The 20,898-nt window shown below is 37.0% G+C and overlaps 1 protein-coding gene across 5 annotated transcripts in view; it reads right to left on the bottom strand.

Moving 5' to 3' along the window:
- BTBD8 (BTB domain containing 8) overlaps positions 1-20,898 on the bottom strand; it is a 93,332-nt gene that overhangs the window by 56,129 nt on the left and 16,305 nt on the right. For all 5 annotated transcript variants that reach the window (XM_082382747.1, XM_082382746.1, XM_082382745.1 and 2 more), the window contains exons 3-4: positions 19,572-19,822; positions 11,861-11,978 (exon numbers count right to left, since the gene is read on the bottom strand). In XM_082382747.1, the coding sequence (XP_082238873.1) occupies positions 11,861-11,978; positions 19,572-19,822 (369 nt within the window). The remainder of the gene's footprint in view (positions 1-11,860; positions 11,979-19,571; positions 19,823-20,898) is intronic.

The raw sequence follows: 20,898 nt of genomic DNA on the forward strand, positions 1-20,898 counted from the left end.
TAAAGGCAAAGCAACTGCATAGTACAAGCAGTGTACTCTAGTTCAGCAGTCCACAACCTTTCTGGCACCAGGGACTGGTTTCATGGAAGACAATTTTCCCATGGACTGGCGGGGCGGGTGGGATGGTTTCGGGATGATTCAAGCACATTACATTTATTGTGCACTTTATTTCTATTACTATTACATTGTAATATATAATGAAATAGTTATACAACTCACCATAATGCAGAATCACTGGGAGCCCTGAGCTTGTTTTCCTGCAACTGGATGGTCCCATCTGGGGGTGATGGGAGACAGTGACACCCAAAGTGTGTTGCTTATGTCCAGTCTACTCCGTAAGATGCAGCTTAATTGTCACTTGCCACTCACTGATAGGGTTTTGATGAGTCTGCAAGCAATTGACTTATTATGGTCTCTGTGCAGTAAGACCTCTCTGCTAATGATAATCTGTATTTGCAGCCGCTCCCCAGTGCTAGCATCACTGCCTCAGCTGCACCTCAGATCATCAGGCATTAGATCCTCATAAGGTGTGTGCAACCTAGATCCCTTGCATGTGCAGTTCACAGGAGGGTTTGCGCTCCTGTGAGAATCTAATGCTGCTGCTGATCTGACAGGAGGCGGAACTCAGGCAGTAATGTGAGCGATGGGGAGCGATTGTAAATACAGAAGAAGCTTCGCTCGCTCACTTGCCCGCCGCTCACCTCCTGCTGTGTGGCCCAGTTCCTAATGGGCCATGGACCGGTAACAGTCCGTGGTCCAGGGGTTGGGGACCCCTGCTCTAGTTGGTAAAGTTGTTTCCCATGCAGGTATGGATTAACAATTCTGAAACCACTATACATGAATACTGGAATTGAATGATTAAGTATTAGATGTTGGATGATGAAAGCCAGTTTCTCATTAGTATAGTGGAAGATTACAGACAAGCAAGGAGGTAAGAGTAGGATGATCAATGTGTTAGTATGATTAGTGTTGGAGATCTCACAATGAATTCATTTTTAGCTTAATACAAATAAAGATGGGTTCATACAGAAATATTTATAGATATGTGCATATCTGCAGATTAATATATACACATATATTTCCTTGCTCTGTCAGCTGAGAGGATCTAAAAGAACGAGCAACAAGCACACGCAGTGTCCAAACAGTAGTTTCTAATACCATTAGAATAAAAGGAATCAGGGTTCATTAGAGAAATGTTTGATTCTAGGACAGATGAGTCTAGAGTATCTTTTAGTGTCAGAAAGTAAAGAAATGCTACACACACAGACACACACAGACACACACACACACTGATGGGGGGGTTGTATGTCAAGAACCAATTGAAGGAGCTCCCATAACTAAAACTGGAACAATTTCAGCAAAAAATAAATAGGCCAAAATGCAAGATAAACCAAATTACAAACCAAAGTACCAAAATGAGCTGAAGTACAAAATAAATATCCATGAGTACATGCTGACATACAGAAATGATTGAATAAATAAAGAGGGGAGAAAAGACAAATTTCTTGTATAGAAGAATGCCAAATAATTCAGGTAGATACTACCCCCTCAAGAAGGTGGACCATAACTCCCCATCCTTTAAGTGCAGGCTATACATGGTGACTTACTTCTAGAGAGTACAGTATAGAAATGGGAGATGGGGGAGAGGGGAGTAACTTTACAGTGAAGAAACCAGACAAAAACCAGTGTAGCCAAGTGATCAAGGTTAACATAAACAGTGATAAGTCATGCTGATTACATGTACCCTTGAAATGATGTAATAAGAATGGCAGTTTATCTTCGTGAACTTCCTCCCCAAAATTCATAACTCATTTAATCATGAGAAAAACATTAAGTAAACTACAACTGAGGGACATGCTTGCCCTCAGAATACTTGCCCAGGACTCCTCAAACTGTCAAGGTCATCAAAGACAAGGAAAGTCTGAGAAACTATCACAGCCAAGAGAAGCCTAAGGAAACATGACCACTACATGTAATGTGGTATCCTGAATGGGATCCTAGAATAGAAAAAAGACATTAGGCAAAAACTAATGAATTCTGAATAAACTATGGACTTTAGTGAATAACAATGTCTCAATATTGGTTCTTTCATTGTAACAAACGTACTATACTAAGATGTACACATAAGATGTTGATAATAAGGGAACTGGGTGTGGGGGCATATGGGAATTCTCTGTACTCAGTTTTTCTGTAAATTTAAAACTGTTCTAAAAATAAAGTATATTAAGAAAAAATTTGGGTTTCTGCTTCCACCCATGAAAGATAACAAGTATGGGACTTGCCTCACCTCCATTAACAAGTAGGAAGGTGAATAAAATATGACACTGAAAAAAAAGGCAGTACAGAACTCTGATCCTTAAGAGAAAGAAAACAAATGAGGTAAGCCCTACAATCGTAATACTTTTCTTCCCAGAAACAATTAGACCATGGCACAGGGAAGATAAACAGAAGCAGAGCCTAGTTGTCTTGCTGAGGTGAGAAGACAAATATGGGAGCTTGGGAAAATGAGTCAGCTGGAATTTATGGGGCACAGTACAACAGAAGAGGAAGTTAAGAAAAAGAGCTCCAAAAATTAGAGGAGGGATCCCGTTGAGCCTTCATCTGAACACAGTCCGAGCACACATAGGGTAAAACTTCATGAAGCCCAGCAAAGAATAAAGGTCAGGAAGCTATAAGCCTGTTCATACAGGGCAGGCAGATTAAGTTCCTTCTGGCCAGGACTGAATACTGATCCTAGGTCCCAGAAGGGTCACACCTCAGTAGAAGAGCTATCCACCCTTCACAGTAAAGGCTACTCTAAAGCCACCCTAAGTTTAAAAACAAATCTCAGAAAGATGAAGATGATCCACAATAACTTAATTGCCTGCTAAAACAAACATCAACACTTTTAAAAGAGAGACAACAAAATTCAAACACTCAACAGCATACTATTCATAATGTCCAGAATCTAATAACAAATTATCAGGTATGTGAAGAAGTAGCAAAATATGAACTATAATCAGGAGAAAAATCAGTCAATAGAAATAGACCCAGAAATGAAAGAAATGATGGAGTTAGCAGAAAAAGCATTTTAAAATGCTATTATAGGGACTTCACTCATGGCACTGTGGTTAAGAATCTGCCTGCCAATGCAGGGGACACGGGTTTGAGCCCTGGTTCAGAAGATCCCACATGCCGCGGAGCAACTAAGCCCGTGCACCACAACTGCTGAGCCTGCACTCTAGAGCCCGCGAGCCTCAACTACTGAGCTCATGTGCCACAACTACGGAAGCCCGCATGCCTAGAGCCGGTGCTCCGCCACAAGAGAAGCCACTGCAATGAGAAGCCCGTGCTCTGCAAGGAAGAGTAGCCCCCACTCCTGCAACTAGAGAAAGCCCATGTGCAGCAACGAAGACCCAACACAGCCAAAAATAAATAAATAAAAAATAAATAAATAAAATAAAATCTTATTATAGATACACTCAAGGATTTTTAAATAATGAACATAAGGAAGAGATCTTTTAAAAAACCAGACAAAACTTTTAGAGATGAAATATACAATATCTGAAATGAAAAAAAATTCATGAATGGACTTAAAAGATTAGATACTGAAGAAGAAAAGATTGGTATACCTGTGTATATAGCAATACAAATTATCCAAATAAGACATAGGAAGAAAAAATAAACTGGCTAAAAAAAGGAGCTTAGGCGAGCTTGGGACTAACATAACATAATTGGAGTCCCAAGTGGAAAGGAGAAAAAGAAGAGGATGGTAAGAAAACTTGAAAAAAATAACAGTTGTAGAATTTCCAAATTTCATAAAAACTACAAACCCACAGGTCCAAGAAGCTCAATAAATCATAAGCAGAATAAACAAAAGCACAAGATATAACCAAATTGCTAAAAACTAATTATAGAGAAAAAAACTGTAAAGCAGCCAAAGAAAAAGGTACGTCAAATACTGACATGCAAAGCTAGACATATCACAAAAATAACAGTTGTAGAATTTCCAAATTTCATAAAAACTATAAACCCACAGGTCCAAGAAGCTCAATAAATCATAAGCAGAATAAACAAAAGCACAAGATATAACCAAATTGCGAAGAACTAATTATAGAGAAAAAAACTGTAAAGCAGCCAAAGAAAAAGGTACATCAAATACTGACATGCAAAGCTAGACATATCACAAAAATAACAGTTGTAGAATTTCCAAATTTCATAAAAACTACAAACCCACAGGTCCAAGAAGCTCAATAAATCATAAGCAGAATAAACAAAAGCACAAGATATAACCAAATTGCTAAAAATTAATTATAGGGAAAAAAACTGTAAAGCAGCCAAAGAAAAAGGTACGTCAAATACTGACATGCAAAGCTAGACATATCACAGGCTTCTTGTTAGAGACAACACAAGCCAAAAAAACGATGAAATTACATGATTAAAGCACTGAAAGAAATAAAAATCACAAATTTATAATTTTGTATTCAGCAAAAATACCTTTCAAAAATGGAGGCCAAATGAAGACTTTTCTAGACAAACAAAAGCTGAGAAAAGTCATTGCCAGCTGAACTCTATTACAAGAAATTTAAAGAAAGTTCTTTAGGCTGAAGGAAAATTACAACAGGTAGAAACCTGGACCTACACAAAAGATTGAAAGTGCCAGAACTGGTAATAGTGGGTAAGTATAACTTTTTCCCTCATTTTAAAAATTACTTAAAAGATAATTGTTTAAAAAATTAATTACAATTTATAGTGGGGTTTTGAGTATATATAGAAGTGAAATGTATGGCAGCAATAACACAAGGGACAGAAGGGGGAAAATGTCCTAACATTATACATAAAGGTGTATAATATTAATTGAAGGTAAATGGTAATAACAACGCATATTGCAAATCCTAAAGTAACTACTAAAAAAACAAAAACAAGACACACACACAATATAGCTAATAGGCCAACAGTGGAAATAAACTGGAATTAAAAAATTTTTTTTCTCAATTAATACAAAGAAAAGAAGGAAAGAGGAAAAAGAAAACAAAGAAAAAATGAAAACAACTAGTAAATAGTAGCCTTAAATTCCAACATATTAATACCTATATTACCATAAATGATCTAGATTCTCCAATTAAAAGGTGAGATTATGAGACCAGATAATAAAAGAGCAAGACGTAACTATAGCTGTCTACAAAAAATTAATTTTAAACCCATTTAAAATACAAAGACACAGAGAGGCTAAAGGTAAAAGGATGAAAAAACATATACCATCTAAATGTTAATCATAAGAAAGCTGGAGTGGGATGCAAACTAGACTTATTGTGATGATCAGTTCATTATGTTAAACACCTGAAACTAATACAATGCTATATATCAATTATACCTCAATCTTTAAAAAAGAAAGAAAGCTGGAGTGGCCCTATTAACATCAGACAAAAGACTTCATAACAGGAATATTACCTGGGGTAAAGACTAATATTTCATAATGAAAAAGGGGTCAATTCATCAAGAGGAAATAACAATCCTAAATGTGTGTGTGTACCAAATAACAAACCTTCCAAATATATGAAGCAAAACTGATAGAACTGAAGGGGGAAGTAGATAAATTTACAATTATATTAGAGACACCAATATTCTTCTCAGTAATTAACAGAACAAGTAGACAAAAAGTCAGTCAAGGACATGGAAGACTTGAACTAAACATGCTAAACAGCATGCTAGCCATTTCCTTCTAAATAAGACGAAAACCATCTGAGGCTTAAACAATTACCCTGCCCTTAAGACAGAAACTTAGAAAACGTTCCTATTTAATTCAGATACAAGCCTCAGTTTAAAAAATTATGCTATAGATAGCATGGTGTATTAAAAATCTTCATCAGATTTTTCATTTTCCAACACACCAAAGTTTTTTTCTCTTTTTGACTAAATTTAATCTCAACTGACAAGGCTGCTTCTGGCTCTGTAGAGATGCCCTAATTTCCCCCCTTTCTCTTGCTTTATAGTACATTGCTATTCAATACTTCCTGATTTTAGCTGAACTAGATTCACTACTCCAGGCAGAATAATGGCCTGGATTACTCAAAGAAACTCTAAAAAAAGAATTTTTCACTAGGACTATTTTTTTAAGTACTCTTGTTCCAAGAATATATTTTTTTCCTTTTAGTTCAACATAACTGAATAAGGGTTAAACCCAGAGCAGTGAATCCAAACTTTCTGATGCTGTCACCATTACCCATTACACTTTGCAAATATTTTAGAGAACATAAACTTTAAAAATGGTAAAGTTTTTCTCTTGAGACATCCATTTTGACATACACTGACTACAGCTTTCATAGGATTAGCCTTTCCTAAGTTAAAAAATGATTTGTGAAGTGCAATGGATGCCCTGTTATCCAGTACAATGAGGACTGATAGTTGTTTGGTTAATCTAAAAATTAGGAGAGAATTTTTAAAATGATTTGTCTATATCATAATCATTTTATTCAAACTTAAAAAATAAATATGTATTCATTTACAAATCTTTGACCATACAAGGCCAATCTTTATTTTTTTATTGTGGGTTTGCTGATTGGAGCCTCCTATTTCTTGCAAAAACTATATATACCCACATACCCTGTCTATGATTTTTAGTTCAAACTTCTCTGAAGTGAAGAAATTTAAAAATTTTTATGAAGCAATCTGAAGTACAGAATAACTTAAGACGTTTATAATTTCCCCTCAAACTTTTATATTGTTTCATCTAAACTGAACTCAATAGCAGTTTTACTTTATTTTTTAATTTATCTTTTATTTTTTGGTCATGCCACGTGGCATGCGGGATCCCAGCTGCCCGACTAGGGATCGAACCTGTGTCCCCCTGCATTGGAAGTGTGGAGTCTTAACCACTGGACTGCCAGGGAAGTCCCTGAATTCACCAGCAATTTTAAAAGTGCCTCTCCTGAGAGGAGTCTGGGGGAGAATGGATACATGTATATGTATGGCTGAGTCGCTTTGTTGTGCACCTGAAACTATCACAACATTGTTTATCGGCTATACTCAGATATAAAATAAAAAGTTAAAAAAAAATCTCAAAGAAAAAGTGCCCCTCCCTTATTAATCTTTCTAAAACATTCACTTTAGTTTTCATTGTAACAACAAATTCTTTTCATACTTCATGTATCATTGGTTTATATGATATGTCATTAAGTCATGCTATCAAAATAAGAAATTCAAATGGCATCAAACAGGTTTGGGAATAACCCCAAGTGACTCAGGAGACACAAACTCAATGAAAGGAATGGAAATGTTATAGGTATACCAGAGAATGACATCCTAGCCATATTAAGATGTTCATAACCCACTTTAGTGTATGGGAATCTGGAATTTTATTACAATTACTTCATAAAGCTTCCTGGCAATCCTAGTAAGACAGGGAACAGCAAACTTTTTCTGCAAAGGGCCAGATAGTAAACATCAAAATAAATATATTAGGCTTTTCAGGTCCCTGTTGCATATTCTTGTTTTGTTGTTGTTGTTGTTGCTATTGTTGTTTTATACAAAAAGAAGCCACTGACCGGTTTTGGGTTGGGTCATAGTTTGCCAACCTCCACTCTAAGATAAGGTAGAAAAGGCAACAAGGTGCCTCCCTCCCAGATATCTAATATATACTTATAGCAACTAACATTTACTGAATGCTTCCAATGTGCCACAGAACCATGCTAAGTGTTTTATGTACATTATCAGATTCAATCCTCACAGCCATCCTATGCTACAATTACTATCATTATTTCTTTTACAGATAAAGAATTTGAGACTTGGAGAGATTAAGTAACTTCTCAATAATTATTAAATGGTACAATCAGAATTTAAACGCAGAAAGACTGACTTCTGAATTACTAAACTGTATACTTTTGAAAAAGTTTTCAGCTGATGGACTCAAGAATATATAGCTAATTAGTCATATGGCACAGACTAGGACATTGATCTCCTGACTCAGTGCTGATTTACTAAATATTCAGAGAAATCTACATTTTAAAGGGAGATGTGACAGCATTTTAACCCCATGAATGAATGTCTGATGTTATAATATCAGGCACTGAAAAAAAAAGGTATTCTGGAAGGGATATAGGATCTTAAGTGTTACAAAGCTAAAATTAGGAATCACTGCCCTGCTTTTTCAATAAAGCAGCACAAGAGAATCTTAATTATGGAATACTGAAGTGCAACAAATAAATTAGTTTAAAAATATAGCAGATTCAATTTCACTCAGAAAACCTTAGAATAATAATTAACACTATAAAATGGGAGATCAGCAGTGGAGTGGATAATAAGGTAGGTACTTAGAGGTAGGCTAAAGATGACAGGAGGAAATAAAAGTAGAGAGAAATGCTCAATACACAGATGGTATTCATCTGGTGATTGAGAGCAATTCAGGAAAGAACGTAGTGTTACAGAGAGAGATCCACAACAGGAGTAATGTGCTGTAGTACTCCAGGAAGCAATACTCAGAAAAGTAGTAACATAATTAACAAATGGGATCCATGAACTCTAATGGGTCCTTTTATTATAACCTCTCTCCCGCCAAATAAAAAGAGCTCTCTTTGTTTCTCCTTTGCGCAGAAGTATTGGAGATAAGCAAGGACAAAGATGTGGGAAGGGTGGAGAAGTTATGCTTTGGAGAGGGAAAGGCCTGTGTAGAGGCAGAACAGTGTAGTAAATGTGACCTTTCCTGGAGGCCCACTGCTATCCCTTTCCTCCTTGGACTGGGGGGAAATGCAAGTGATTCAAATCACCTTTCTCTCCTTGTCCCACGTAAGTAAAGGACATACAGACTGTTGCTACCATCTACACAAAATCTCGTATCAAAGGCCTATTACCTGGATGATGATAGCAAACACTTACATAGTACTTACTATGTGCCAGGCACTGTTCAAAGTACTTTAAATGCTTTTAGTAATTTAATACTCATAATAACCCTATAAGATGAGAATTATTATAATCTCCATCGTTGATGAGGATGCTGAAACACAGAATGGTTAAATGACTTCCCCAAATTCATACAGCTAAAGATGGTAGAGCTGGAATTCAAACCCAGGCAGACAGGCTCCATACATAGTCCACATATGCTTAACTACTCAGTTATAAATGACTTCTTTGGCTTAGTTGTACCACCACAAGCAAGTGATTGTCATCAGATCGTCTTGCAGCACATAAAGGGCTCCAGGTATTGGGCTGCAGATCAAGGGAAAGGCTGGACAGAGCAACTAGCAACTGGAGACATAATCTTGGAAGAACTGGGATACCAGGGATGTTTTTGAAGAAGGAGCTTGAGCATAAGAGAAAGACAGTGACTCAATAAAAGAAACTACCTCTTTACCATACCAGTTTGGACATTAAACTAGCAAACTAAACTGTTCTAAAATTTGAGACCTAAACTGAATGTAATTCTGCCCATAAATCCTGGTCCTTGTGAGTACTTGCACTGATCATTAAATATATGAGTACATATAATTAAAGCAGTCATTTTACAAACGGATTTTTAGCCATACCTCTAGGATAAATGCTGACATTGATCATCTAGAACAAGAAATAGTTCAGAAAGTTCTGTTGCTGGGCTTTAGATTATATTACATGATACAAGCATACATTGGAGATATTGAAGGTTCAGTTCCAGACCACCACAATAAAGCAAGTCACACTAATCTTTTGGTTTCCTAGTGCATATAAAAGTCACGTTTACACTATACTGTAGTCTAATAAGTGTGCAACAGCATTATGTATATACCTTAATTTAAAAATATTTTATTGCTAAAAATGTTAACCATCATCTGAACCTTCAGTGAGTTGTAGTAGTAACATCAAAGTTCACTGATCACAGAACACCATAACAAATATTATAATAATGAAAAAGTCTGCAATATTGTGAGAACTACTAAAATGTGACACAGAGACATGAAGTGAGCCAATGCTTTTGGAAAAAAAATGGTGCTGACAGACTTGCTCGATGCAGAATTGCCACAAACTTTCAATTTGTAAACAACCCAATTATCTGCGAAGTGCAATAAAGGAAAACGAAGTACGCCTGTGTTTTCTAAACTACTGACATAATATTCTTTGAACTGAATAATAAAGTAAATATGTACAAACAAAGAGATGTTTAAGTTTGGAATAGGAAGGTTATCTTGGGATTTAGAATTTGCCATTTTAACTCACATAAGGGCACTAACAACAAAGCAAGAAAACTTAAGCCAGATCTTCCTGAAACACATTCTCAGGAAATTGCCTTTCTAGTTAATATAAATTTATTTTTTATTGCTAGGTGAACAAAATAAGCCAGAAATGTGGGCAAGAGCTGTCCTAAAATACAAACCTAATATTCTAGATCAAGCTCTTAAACAGTCCACTGTCAGGCAGTACACAGGGAGAAGCCAAATACAGACACTGTTTGAGGACATACTGCAAATCGTCACAGCGTCCTGCTTTCCCTTTATGACAACAATAGCCTTAGGGCTCCATAGGTAGAATTTTGCTAGGATGCCCATACGGTTTCAAGAAAAATCTGGCACAAAATAAAATCAAAGTAAATTAATTTTAAAAATAAAATTGTGTTGTTCCCCTACCCCAACCAAAAAGAAAGGCGTGCGTGCACACGCGCACACACACACACACACACACACACCACTTGGGAATATGTATATTCCCAAATATGAGAAATACATATCCATGATATGGAAAATATATGAATAAATCTGTATCACACTCTGTATTTTACTATACATAATGCAGATTTCATAAAAAATAGGAAAATGTGTTTTCAAAATATATTTACAACACATACGTTCCCAGAAAGAAAAGTTCAAATTCTGAATGGTAGTCTAATGGAAACTGGCAATCCTAGAGTTTAGCAACGTACTACAGTCAGTTAACTGGCAAAACCAGTATGATTTCTGAGAGTACAAACATCACTACTATTTGGCTTGGTGGATTTCTGTAATCTAAACTCACTGCTAATTTCTTTAAGGGCTGTGTACCCTTGAACCTACAAGACTGCTTCTTGCATCTGCAAAAATAGTCTGGTTCTTCCTCTTCTGCAGCACCAGAATAACTTAACATTCTATATGAAACACAAAGAGGTAGGGAGGAGAACTCTGGGTTCCTCAGCTTTCTGGTTCCAATTCTAGTCTGTTATGAGGCCAGCTGTACCTCTTTCCCTTGAGTTCCAAGAAAAAAACCTGTATTTTTATTAACATCTTTTCTTTCTTTAAGCAGATTTTAGTTACTTACCAAAAAAAGAGTCTAACCAAAACAAGCAGCAGGCTTTAATTTAAACTCTAAAAGCCTGGAATGTCTAAACAACCCAACTCTACAGCAGAATAATGATTTTTTAAAAGTACACTGAAATATTAAACCTCCTAATCCATGCTATTCAGGAGAATCAGCTATTTTTTTTTTTCAGCTATTTTGAAACAAAGACTTTGAGCCAGAATGAATTCAGAGAAAATACATGTCATTCATGTAGAAATAATCATTTTCAATATCATAATGCCTGTGAAATTAAAAATTGCATTTAATTACATTTTCTGTGACAGTGGCTTTCAAACCTATTTTAGGCAACAGTATATTTTCTTCTAATAAAATCTTCAGTTCATGCCCAATGCATAGCACAGATTTTCTCTAGCTGAGCATGTGCACATGTCTGGGTAGGGTCACCTATGCATGTGTGAATGTGCAGATAGAAAATCCTGCCTCATGTCCAAACTCCTCCCCTGTCAGAGACCTCCTGAGGCATCACCATGGAACCCCTGTAGCCTATGTGAATCAGCTTGAAAACCACCGTGCTAGAAAAAGACAGCTACCCTTTTACACTTTACTGTCACAACCAAGACACCAAATTAATCACATGCCTATTTACCTGTGAGCTTTAAAACTTTTTCCATCAACATAAATATCAATATCTGGGCAACACTGTTTCTCATAAAGCTTCAATAAATCTTCTCCTAATTCAGATGCAGGTTCCAAGTCATAAATATCTTTAAAAGAGAAAAACAAGACTAAAAAAATAGTTGCTTTAATAATACATATATTCCAAAATTTAGTATTCTAATACTAGCAAAATGTTTTTCCACAGTTAATTAGCTACTGAAAGAGAGTAACAGTGACTGAAACATTTAAGTGGTAAATTCAAAGTAAAATGAAACTTTAAAATCATCTATTCTTTCTGCTCTGAAATATATATTTCTACTTATATTTAAATATAGATATACCTTTAAATATAGATACACATTTAAACATAGGTAATACTGTTACAAAATTATATACCAAAACTGAAGCCACTTCATAAACATCTGACTTAGAAAGTTAGAAAATTTTCAAATTTTGATATTCTTTTTCACCACTTAATTTTTTCCTATTCCTGTTCATGGATTTATGGTTAGGATAATCTGTGAACCAATAGAAATTCAACTAAAATCAATGGGATTTATAGGACACTTACTATGAGTTTAGTACTGTACATAGTATGGAGAGGTATAGAAAATAAATAAGAACTTTCTCTACTTCAAAAGATTCACAATTTAGGCAGTGGGAAGTGAAATATAAAATATGTATGTGTGTGTGTATATATATATATATATATATATATATATATATATATATATATATATAAAGAAAAATACTAAATTGTATACTATAGCTTTGTCAGTTCAGAAATTTTCGTTAGTACACCTGGTGAGGATGGATCACCAGGAACATATTCCCACTAACCAATTTACAAATGTATACATTTATAAACCAGAATGCCAATACTGGCTCTACTATCAAAAGAAATCCAGAATCCAACCACTACTCAATATCTCCACTGCTACCGCTGTAAACAGATAAGTTAGGGGGTCCCTGGAGAAAGAGAACCATGAATGGCTTTCTTGACATAAGAGAACCCATTTGGCCTAAGCCATTTTGTGATCTAGGCCTAGCTGCAATGCTTGCCCTTGAACAGGTCTCAGTAATTAATGATCTTAAGGGAGGGGATGCAGAGACAAGGGCCGAGCAGCCAAGAAACAATGGTGCAGCCTTGGGGCAGGCTCCACATTCCACCTCAACAGGATACACGAAACAATATCTTTTGAGTTCCTTATAGAACTAAAACTCCCAATAAATGGAAGATGAAGCAATCCTCATTCTAGAGAGAAGGTCACGGTTTGATAGCCTCGAGAACCAGAGAAGCTTATATGGAGACCACCTGAAGCCAGATTAAAGGAGTGCAGGCCCTGCACACACCTTAATCTTATCAGCAACCTCACCCTTGAACCGTTGCTACAAAACTCTCATCAAATCTTCCCAGGTTGGGACACACAGTTTTTGAGGGGCAGGAGTCCGCTGTGTCCCCCTTTGCCTGGCAAAGCAATAAAGCTACTCTTTTCTACTTCACCCAAAACTCTGTCTCCAAGATTTGATTCGGCACTGGTGCACAGAGGCCAAGTTTTTGGCATCACCATCCCAGTTCAAAACAATATGGTTCTCTCCATTTTTTTTAGAGTAAAAGCCAAAGTCTTACAATGGCTTATCAAGCCCCACATCTGGCTCCTCACTACCTCTCTAATCTCATTGTCTACTCTTTTGCTTATTTCCATACTGAACTCTCTCTCATTCCTCCAAATGGCAAGTTATGTTCCCATGTTAGGATATTTCTACTGCCATTTCTTTTGCCTTGAACACTCATCTCCCAGATATCCACTTGGCTAATTTCCTTACTGGATTCAAATCTTTGTTTAAACATCACCTTTTAATCAAGGCTGACTCTGACCACCCATTTAAAATTGCAACTCCCATCACTAGCACTCCCAATCCCCCTTCCTCTGTCCTATTTTTTCTATAGCATATCACCTTCTAACGTCTTTACTACATTATTGTCTATCTCCACCCCCACCATACTTTCTCTAACTGGAATCTAAGTTCCAAAAGAGCTGGAAGTCCACTTTAGTGACTGAAGTATCCCTTAGACCTAGAATAGTCCTGATACATAGATCCTCAATAAATATTTGTTGAATAAATTAATGTATCAAATACTACATAAAAAGATTTTTGAAGAAAAAACATAAAACTCCAACCAGAATAAAGAAGGGGAAGGAGGCAGATCCTACCACTTCCAGATATTCCTATAGAAGACTTAAAGCACATAAATTAGTGGGAGATGTTCAGAAGGAATGGTCTTCATTTCGATGATTCAAAGATCAGAGCATAATTTCTGACACAAAGGGAAAATCTAGAAACTTTTCAAAAGAAAACCAAGTCAATTTGATAGATGATTACCTATCTCAACTCCCAATTATATATTCAAATAGCCTCCTGAACTTGATATATCACAGTGTGGTATAATAAAAATATATATTTGGTCTTTCTCCCCCATTCCTGGCACAGAGCTTAAAACTCTTGAACTTTCCTAAATTATAGGAATGTCTTACTTGAGTTTATGCTAATGAGGTGATTCAGGGTAGGGTTCCTAAATAGCTTCAGGATGGGGGCTGGTCACCAGAAAGGACAAATATGTGATTAAAGAGTAGGAACTTTCAGTGCTCCCCCCCATCTCTAGGGAGGGAAAGGGGGCTATAGATTGAATTATAAAAATTCTTGAACAATAAGATTCAGGGAGCTACTGGATTGGTGAACACACTGACTTGTTGGAAATATAACAGGGAAGAACCAAATCTGACTACATATTGGATCTGTTTCTTTTACTTTAACCCTTGCTTCCCACTGCTTTTGTTCACTAAAAGGATACTGTCTATACATAATGGCCTTCCCCCGGGGAACCCTGCCCCTCTGCCTGAATGTTAAACCAAAGTGCCTTTGTTCAGGGAAACATCCTGACCCTGTCCACCCCGTGGATGGCTGCAAGAAAGAAGAAATTAACACATCCCCTCCCTGAGGCTGGCCATTCCAGGGGATATTTGCAAAACTTATGGCCTTTTTACTTTATTTCCTCATCTCCTCCCCCTCTCTGTGCTATAAAAGAAACTGGCATCCAAACCCCGATAAGACGGTTATTTTGAGACTTTAGTCTGCCATCTTCCCGGTCTGCCAGCTTTCCGAATAAAGTCGTATTCCTTGCCTCAACACCTCGTCTCCGATTTATTGGCCTGTCATGCGGCGAGCAGAGCGAGCTTGGACTTGGTAACAGAAAGATGGCACACCCTGAGGGGGCATAGAATTTGTTCTGTATACTGTCCTTGCCCATCCCACCCCATACCTCGTCCTATGCATCTTTTCCATTTGGCTGTTCCTAAATTATATCTTTTATGATAAACAGGTAAACATAAGAGAAATGTGTTCCTGAGTTCTGTGAGTCATTCTAGCAAATTATTGAACCTTGGAGGAGGATGGTCATGGGAACTCCTGAATTTGTAGTCACTGGGCACAAGCCTGGGTAGTAAAAAGCGCCAGAATATGTCACCCCAAAACATGCCACTTTGGCATGAGGATTATTTTGAGCTAAAGGTACTTGAGAAGGAGCAGATGCAGGAAAAGCTATTTACATCCCCCTAACTGCCTAAAAATAAAAGTACAAATTTTTCCTTTTGTAAAGGAAATTTCCATTAGTAAAGATATCTCCTTACTATTCTCATCACTTGACTCTTATTTGCATAACAAGACAATCCTTATTCACCATACATTTTCTCTCCTCACCTTCCCATAACTTGCCTCCACCACCTAGTAGCCCAAAACTCCTTTCTTTCGTTTAGCCTAAGATGATATATAAGCCTCAATCATCTGGCCACCTTCTTGAATCTCCTTTCTTTGTGAAACTCCTGGTACAAAAGAAAGTAATGAAAACCATTTTTCCCCCTTCTGTTAATCTGTCTTATTTCAGTTTAATTCGTAGGCCAGTCACAGAACCTAAGAGGGTAGAAGGAACTCTTTTCTCCCCTACAGTAGCCTAAGCACTCCACTTGTGTTGAAGTGGGGGCAATATTGTGGGACTAAGTCCTTAACCTGTGGGGTCTGTGCTAACTCTGGATAGTTAACTGTCAGAATTGAACTGTTGGATGCCCATTTGGTGCTGGGAGAACTTCTTGGTGTGTGGAAAAAACCACACACACATTTGGTGTCAGAAGTGGTATCCAGAAAAACAAAAACAAAAACAAAATCACAGAAACCCAAAACTGTTCCACAACCTGAAGTCATCATTCCACTCTACCTTAAATTTGCTCTGTTCATACTCCTTAAGCCTGCAAAATAGTACCACCTAAACTCCTTAAAATAGCTTATGAGTAAGGTGACCACATCTCTTGGTTTGCCTGGGGCAGTCCAGTTAATGCCTTGTGCCCCAGAATAATTATCAACAGCAGTAATAATTTTTCATCTTTCACTCTCTCAAAAGAATCCCAGTTTGGACCATAGACTATAAAGTCATCCTTTATAGAAGGCTTTCATTATCTGGCTTTTGCTTATATATCCAGGTTCATCCCTTACTTTGACCATTCCTGTCCCCTACTCTACCCTACACCCACAACAAACCATTTCTGGTTTTCCAAATTTGCTATGTGCCTGGTTCTCTTTGCCTCCAGGCATGTTGTTTCCTTTGCCTGGAACACTTCTCCCCTAAACTCTTTATGCCTGGTTAACTTCTGCTTTTTCCTTCAGGATTCAATTCAGATATCACTCCCTCCATGTAGCTTTTTCTGAAGGCCTAAGCCTAGGTTACATGTGCCCTATCTGTGTCCTTATCACACTTGGTACATAACTTACCTGACTGTACCTCCTACTAAACTGCAAAATAGGAACACTATCTGTTTTGTTCACTATCAAATCTTCAAAACTAGCACAAAGTTGAGACTCAATGTAATGATTAGAATAGCATTTCAGGAATAAACAGCAAGTGCAAAAGAACAGAAGTGGCAAAATATACTTCCTTAGGAGGAAATGCCAAGTAAGTCAGTAAGAATAGAGCTCAGGGGTATGAGGGGTTGTGAAGACAGGAGGCAGCAGCGTTCTAGGCAGGAGTCAGTTCCCAACATCCCCTTGCACCACGGGAAAGAAGCTGGGATTTATATTAAGGCTGTGTGAGACTACTGCAGGATTTTAACAAGGGAAGTGCCATGACCACGCTTGCAACTGATGGACGTTGTTCTGTAAAATAGAGATGGACGGTGGCACAACAAGAGGCCTGGTGACCAGCTGGGGTTCAAATTCTCAAGGAAAATAGCAAATTCCTGAAATAAAGAAATGGCAGGAGGATAAAGAAGAGAAGTATTTAAGAATATTTAGGAGACAAATCAACAGACATGATCATGAATCGAATGAAGGGTAAAAGAGTAACTGAGGAGAAAGATGGTAATACAATTCACACTGATACAGTATTTAAGAAAAGAGCAGGTTGAGAAAGCAGATGATTAGGTCAGTTTGACACAAGTTAAATTTTGAGATATTTAAGGTATATTTAGACAGATATGCCTAGTCAGTGGTTAGATACGAAGCTCAAAAAAAAAAAAAAAAAAATTGGAGAATACCAATTATTTAAGGGGCAGAAAGAGGAAGTTCCAGTAAAGGAGACTGAGGAGTGGCCAAGAGGGAAGGAAAAGAAAAAGCCCCATTATGCTCAAATTGTTCCCTAATATGTCAACTGTGTTGGATCAAACTCATGTTTAGATAACAAGTGTTATAGTAGAATTGGATGTATTTGAAAGTATCTGTTAACTAAAGAGTTTTATTACTGGTGTTTAGTGCTACAACAGTAAAAACAAACTGATTTAAGCTTAGTTAGATTCCTTTTATATATGTTCACCGTATCTCATTATGGTGAATGAATGAATACATGCATGCATGCCTGTTCTAGGCTTGAGGTAGATCTATTCATATTTTTTAATTATCTCATTTAGTCTCAGTCCTAAGAAGTAAGTGGTTACAGACTGATTTTATAGATGAGGACTCTAAGACTCAGAGAGTGTAAGGGACTTTCCCAAGGCCACATAGTTAGAGAAGTTGGCAGAGCTGGTATTTGATACCCATTTTTCCTGCCTATAGTCTAGAGCTCTGCGTGGTCCCATAGCAGCCTATTAAAGTGGCCAAACAAGTTTTGAGTATAAGTGAATAGAGCTCATTTACCCCTCAACCCCTTGCCTTCATCTACTTTCTCCATCACTCCATGGAAACCTCCGTGTTGACTGGTTTACCAGACACTTGCTTGTCCACATCTTATTAACTCCTTTGCAGCATTGCATACTGTCAATGCCACCCTCCTTGAAACTTCCTTTGTCTTCTCTGACACTGTGCTCTTGATTTTTCCCTCTTAGGTGCAAGCTAATCCATGAGAAACACTAGGTCAATGCAAAGAACTGCACCAAGCTGAACTGAGCCCTGTAAGAATACACAAAACATACACAAACACCTAAAACATCTACCAGATACCTCAGTTCACCCACACCTACCCATTTCTGGTGTTACAAACTTCTATCTGATTTCAGATAGCAGCTGCTGGGAGACCATTTTCTATGAATATTTTTGTTCTTCTGTATGGTCTGGCCTTTCTGAGCAGAGCACTGGCAAATTTGGATAAAGGATGGTTAAACAACAAACATGTCTTAGAAGTCAGAGATAATGTGATGCTCCAGAAAGATTCAGAGACTACCCTCCCCTCAAAACCATTTCCTTACACTCTAGGGTACTGAAACTACCTTATCCTCACCAGAGAAAATTTATTTACCTTCCAAAGTAAAGGTGTCTCTCTCTCTGCAGAGGAGGATGGGCAGATCTGCCAGCAGCCTATAAAAGTCTCATAATGTTGGTGTTCCCCTCCTATGGTGCAATCCCACTGCACGTGCAGGGCAGGTAACATCAGGCCCTCATCACATAGCCTCGTGGGGACTGAGGGTTGGGAAGTGGTGCTGAGATGCTCTGTAAGTAACAAACAGTCTGTTCTCTGATCCAGGGGTCTCGAGTTTCCTGTTAGAATATCTACTATATATATATATCTATATCCTTAACATCCTCCTTCCACCAATTCACAATAATTCACAAGCTGCAACCCTTCTGACACCCACTTATACAAACAAACTAGAGGTCTTTTTCAAGGTCAAATGTCACATTTATTGTAGTACTTATGCATTTCTGAACCATTTAACATGGGTAAAACTATGTTAACCAGTTTTATTAGGTTCCTATCTTTTAAAAATGTGTCATGATAAAAGTTTCAGTGATTTTGTGTCATGACAAAATGTATTGGTGATTTTTGTGTTGCATGGTGTTTTTTAAGGAACGCATATTTGTGTTATAACAGAATTGATTCTATAGTCTGCTAAAGCTTTTATTGGTGTAGATTAGAATAAGGATGACAATATACGGAGGCTTAAAAGGAGAATTATGAATTATGTGTGTATTTTTTAATAATAACCCCATCTCTAATTACTTAGGAAAACTGGGAGTTGACCATATTATTATTTCCATTTACCCATAAATTATTTACTTTCATTTATTTTTATTATATTGACTTTCATTTACTTTTATTTCATTTACTTATAAAAAGTGATCAGTAGAGCTGCCTTTTGAAGTATATTTTTCTCTAATTGTATCAGAATATAATTACTTTCATGGCTATAAAATTTTATAAAAATTCACAAAAAATACCTCACCAGAGGAAATTAAATTGTACTCTTTGTTGTTATCTTCTGGAATGTCCTCTTTTTTGTTATCTTCTGGAATTTCATGCTTCAGAAAAGAATGATCAGATGATCTTTTACCTACAGATGACCTTCCATCATTGTCAGTACACTTTCCAACACTGAAGTCACATTTCTTTTGTGGTACTCCACTCTCCACTATCTTTTTCCTGAGAATTTCCTCTTCATAGTTTTTTATGTTTCTGTTTGATGAGTATACAATCCTAAAAGACAAAATGTAAAATATTAATAAAAATAACGTCAGTGATTCTTAAAAGCTAGTTTTCCAGCGTGCTGCTTTCATAGATAACGGCTATATAGTTTTAAAACCTTTCTAATCTGGACTAACTAGAGGAAAGATCAATCTAAAATAACAGAAAGTTTGAAAAGTAGTCTATAAAAAATTTTAATGTTAAAAAAGGAATATATAATGTCAACAAATTATATAACCTAAATGAAATGGACAATTCCTAGGAAGGATACACACTACCAAACTTGATTTAAGAAGAAACAGAGGGCTTCCCTGGTGGCGCAGTGGTTGAGAATCTGCCTGCCAATGCAGGGGACACGGGTTCGAGCCCTGGTCTGGGAAGATCCCACATGCCGCGGAGCAACTAGGCCCGTGAGCCACAATTACTGAGCCTGCGCGTCTGGAGCCCGTGCTCCGCAACAAGAGAGGCCGTGATAGTGAGAGGCCCGCGCACCGCGATGAGGAGTGGCCCCCGCTTGCCGCAACTAGAGAAAGCCCTCGCACAGAAACGAAGACCCAACACAGCCATAAATAAATAAATAAAATAAAATAAATAAAAATTAAAAAAAAAAAAAAGAAACAGAGTATCTGAATAGACAAATAACAAGTAAAGAGATTGAATTAGTAATCAAAAACTTCTCACAAAGGAAAACACAGGACCAGGTGGCTTCACTGCTGAACTCTACCAAATGTTTAAAGAAGAATTAATGCCAATCCTTCACAAATTTTTCCAAAAAATATAAGACGGAACACTTCCCAATTCATTATGTGAAGCCAGTATTATCCTGACACAAAAGCAGACAAAGACATCACAAGAAGAGAAAACTACAGACCAATATTCCTTACTAATATAGAGAAAAAATCTCCAACAAAATAATAGCAAAGTGAATCCAGCAACATATAAAAAGAATTATACATCATGACCAACTAGGCTTTATTTCAGGAATTCAAGGGCAGTTAAACAGATGAAAATCAATATTATATACCATATGCTATAGCCTGAATGTTTGTGTCCCCTAAAATCATATGTTGAAAGGTAATTCCCAATGT

Source organism: Balaenoptera borealis (assembly GCF_965194805.1).
Source record: "Balaenoptera borealis genome assembly, chromosome: 1".
Taxonomy (NCBI): domain Eukaryota; kingdom Metazoa; phylum Chordata; class Mammalia; order Artiodactyla; family Balaenopteridae; genus Balaenoptera; species Balaenoptera borealis.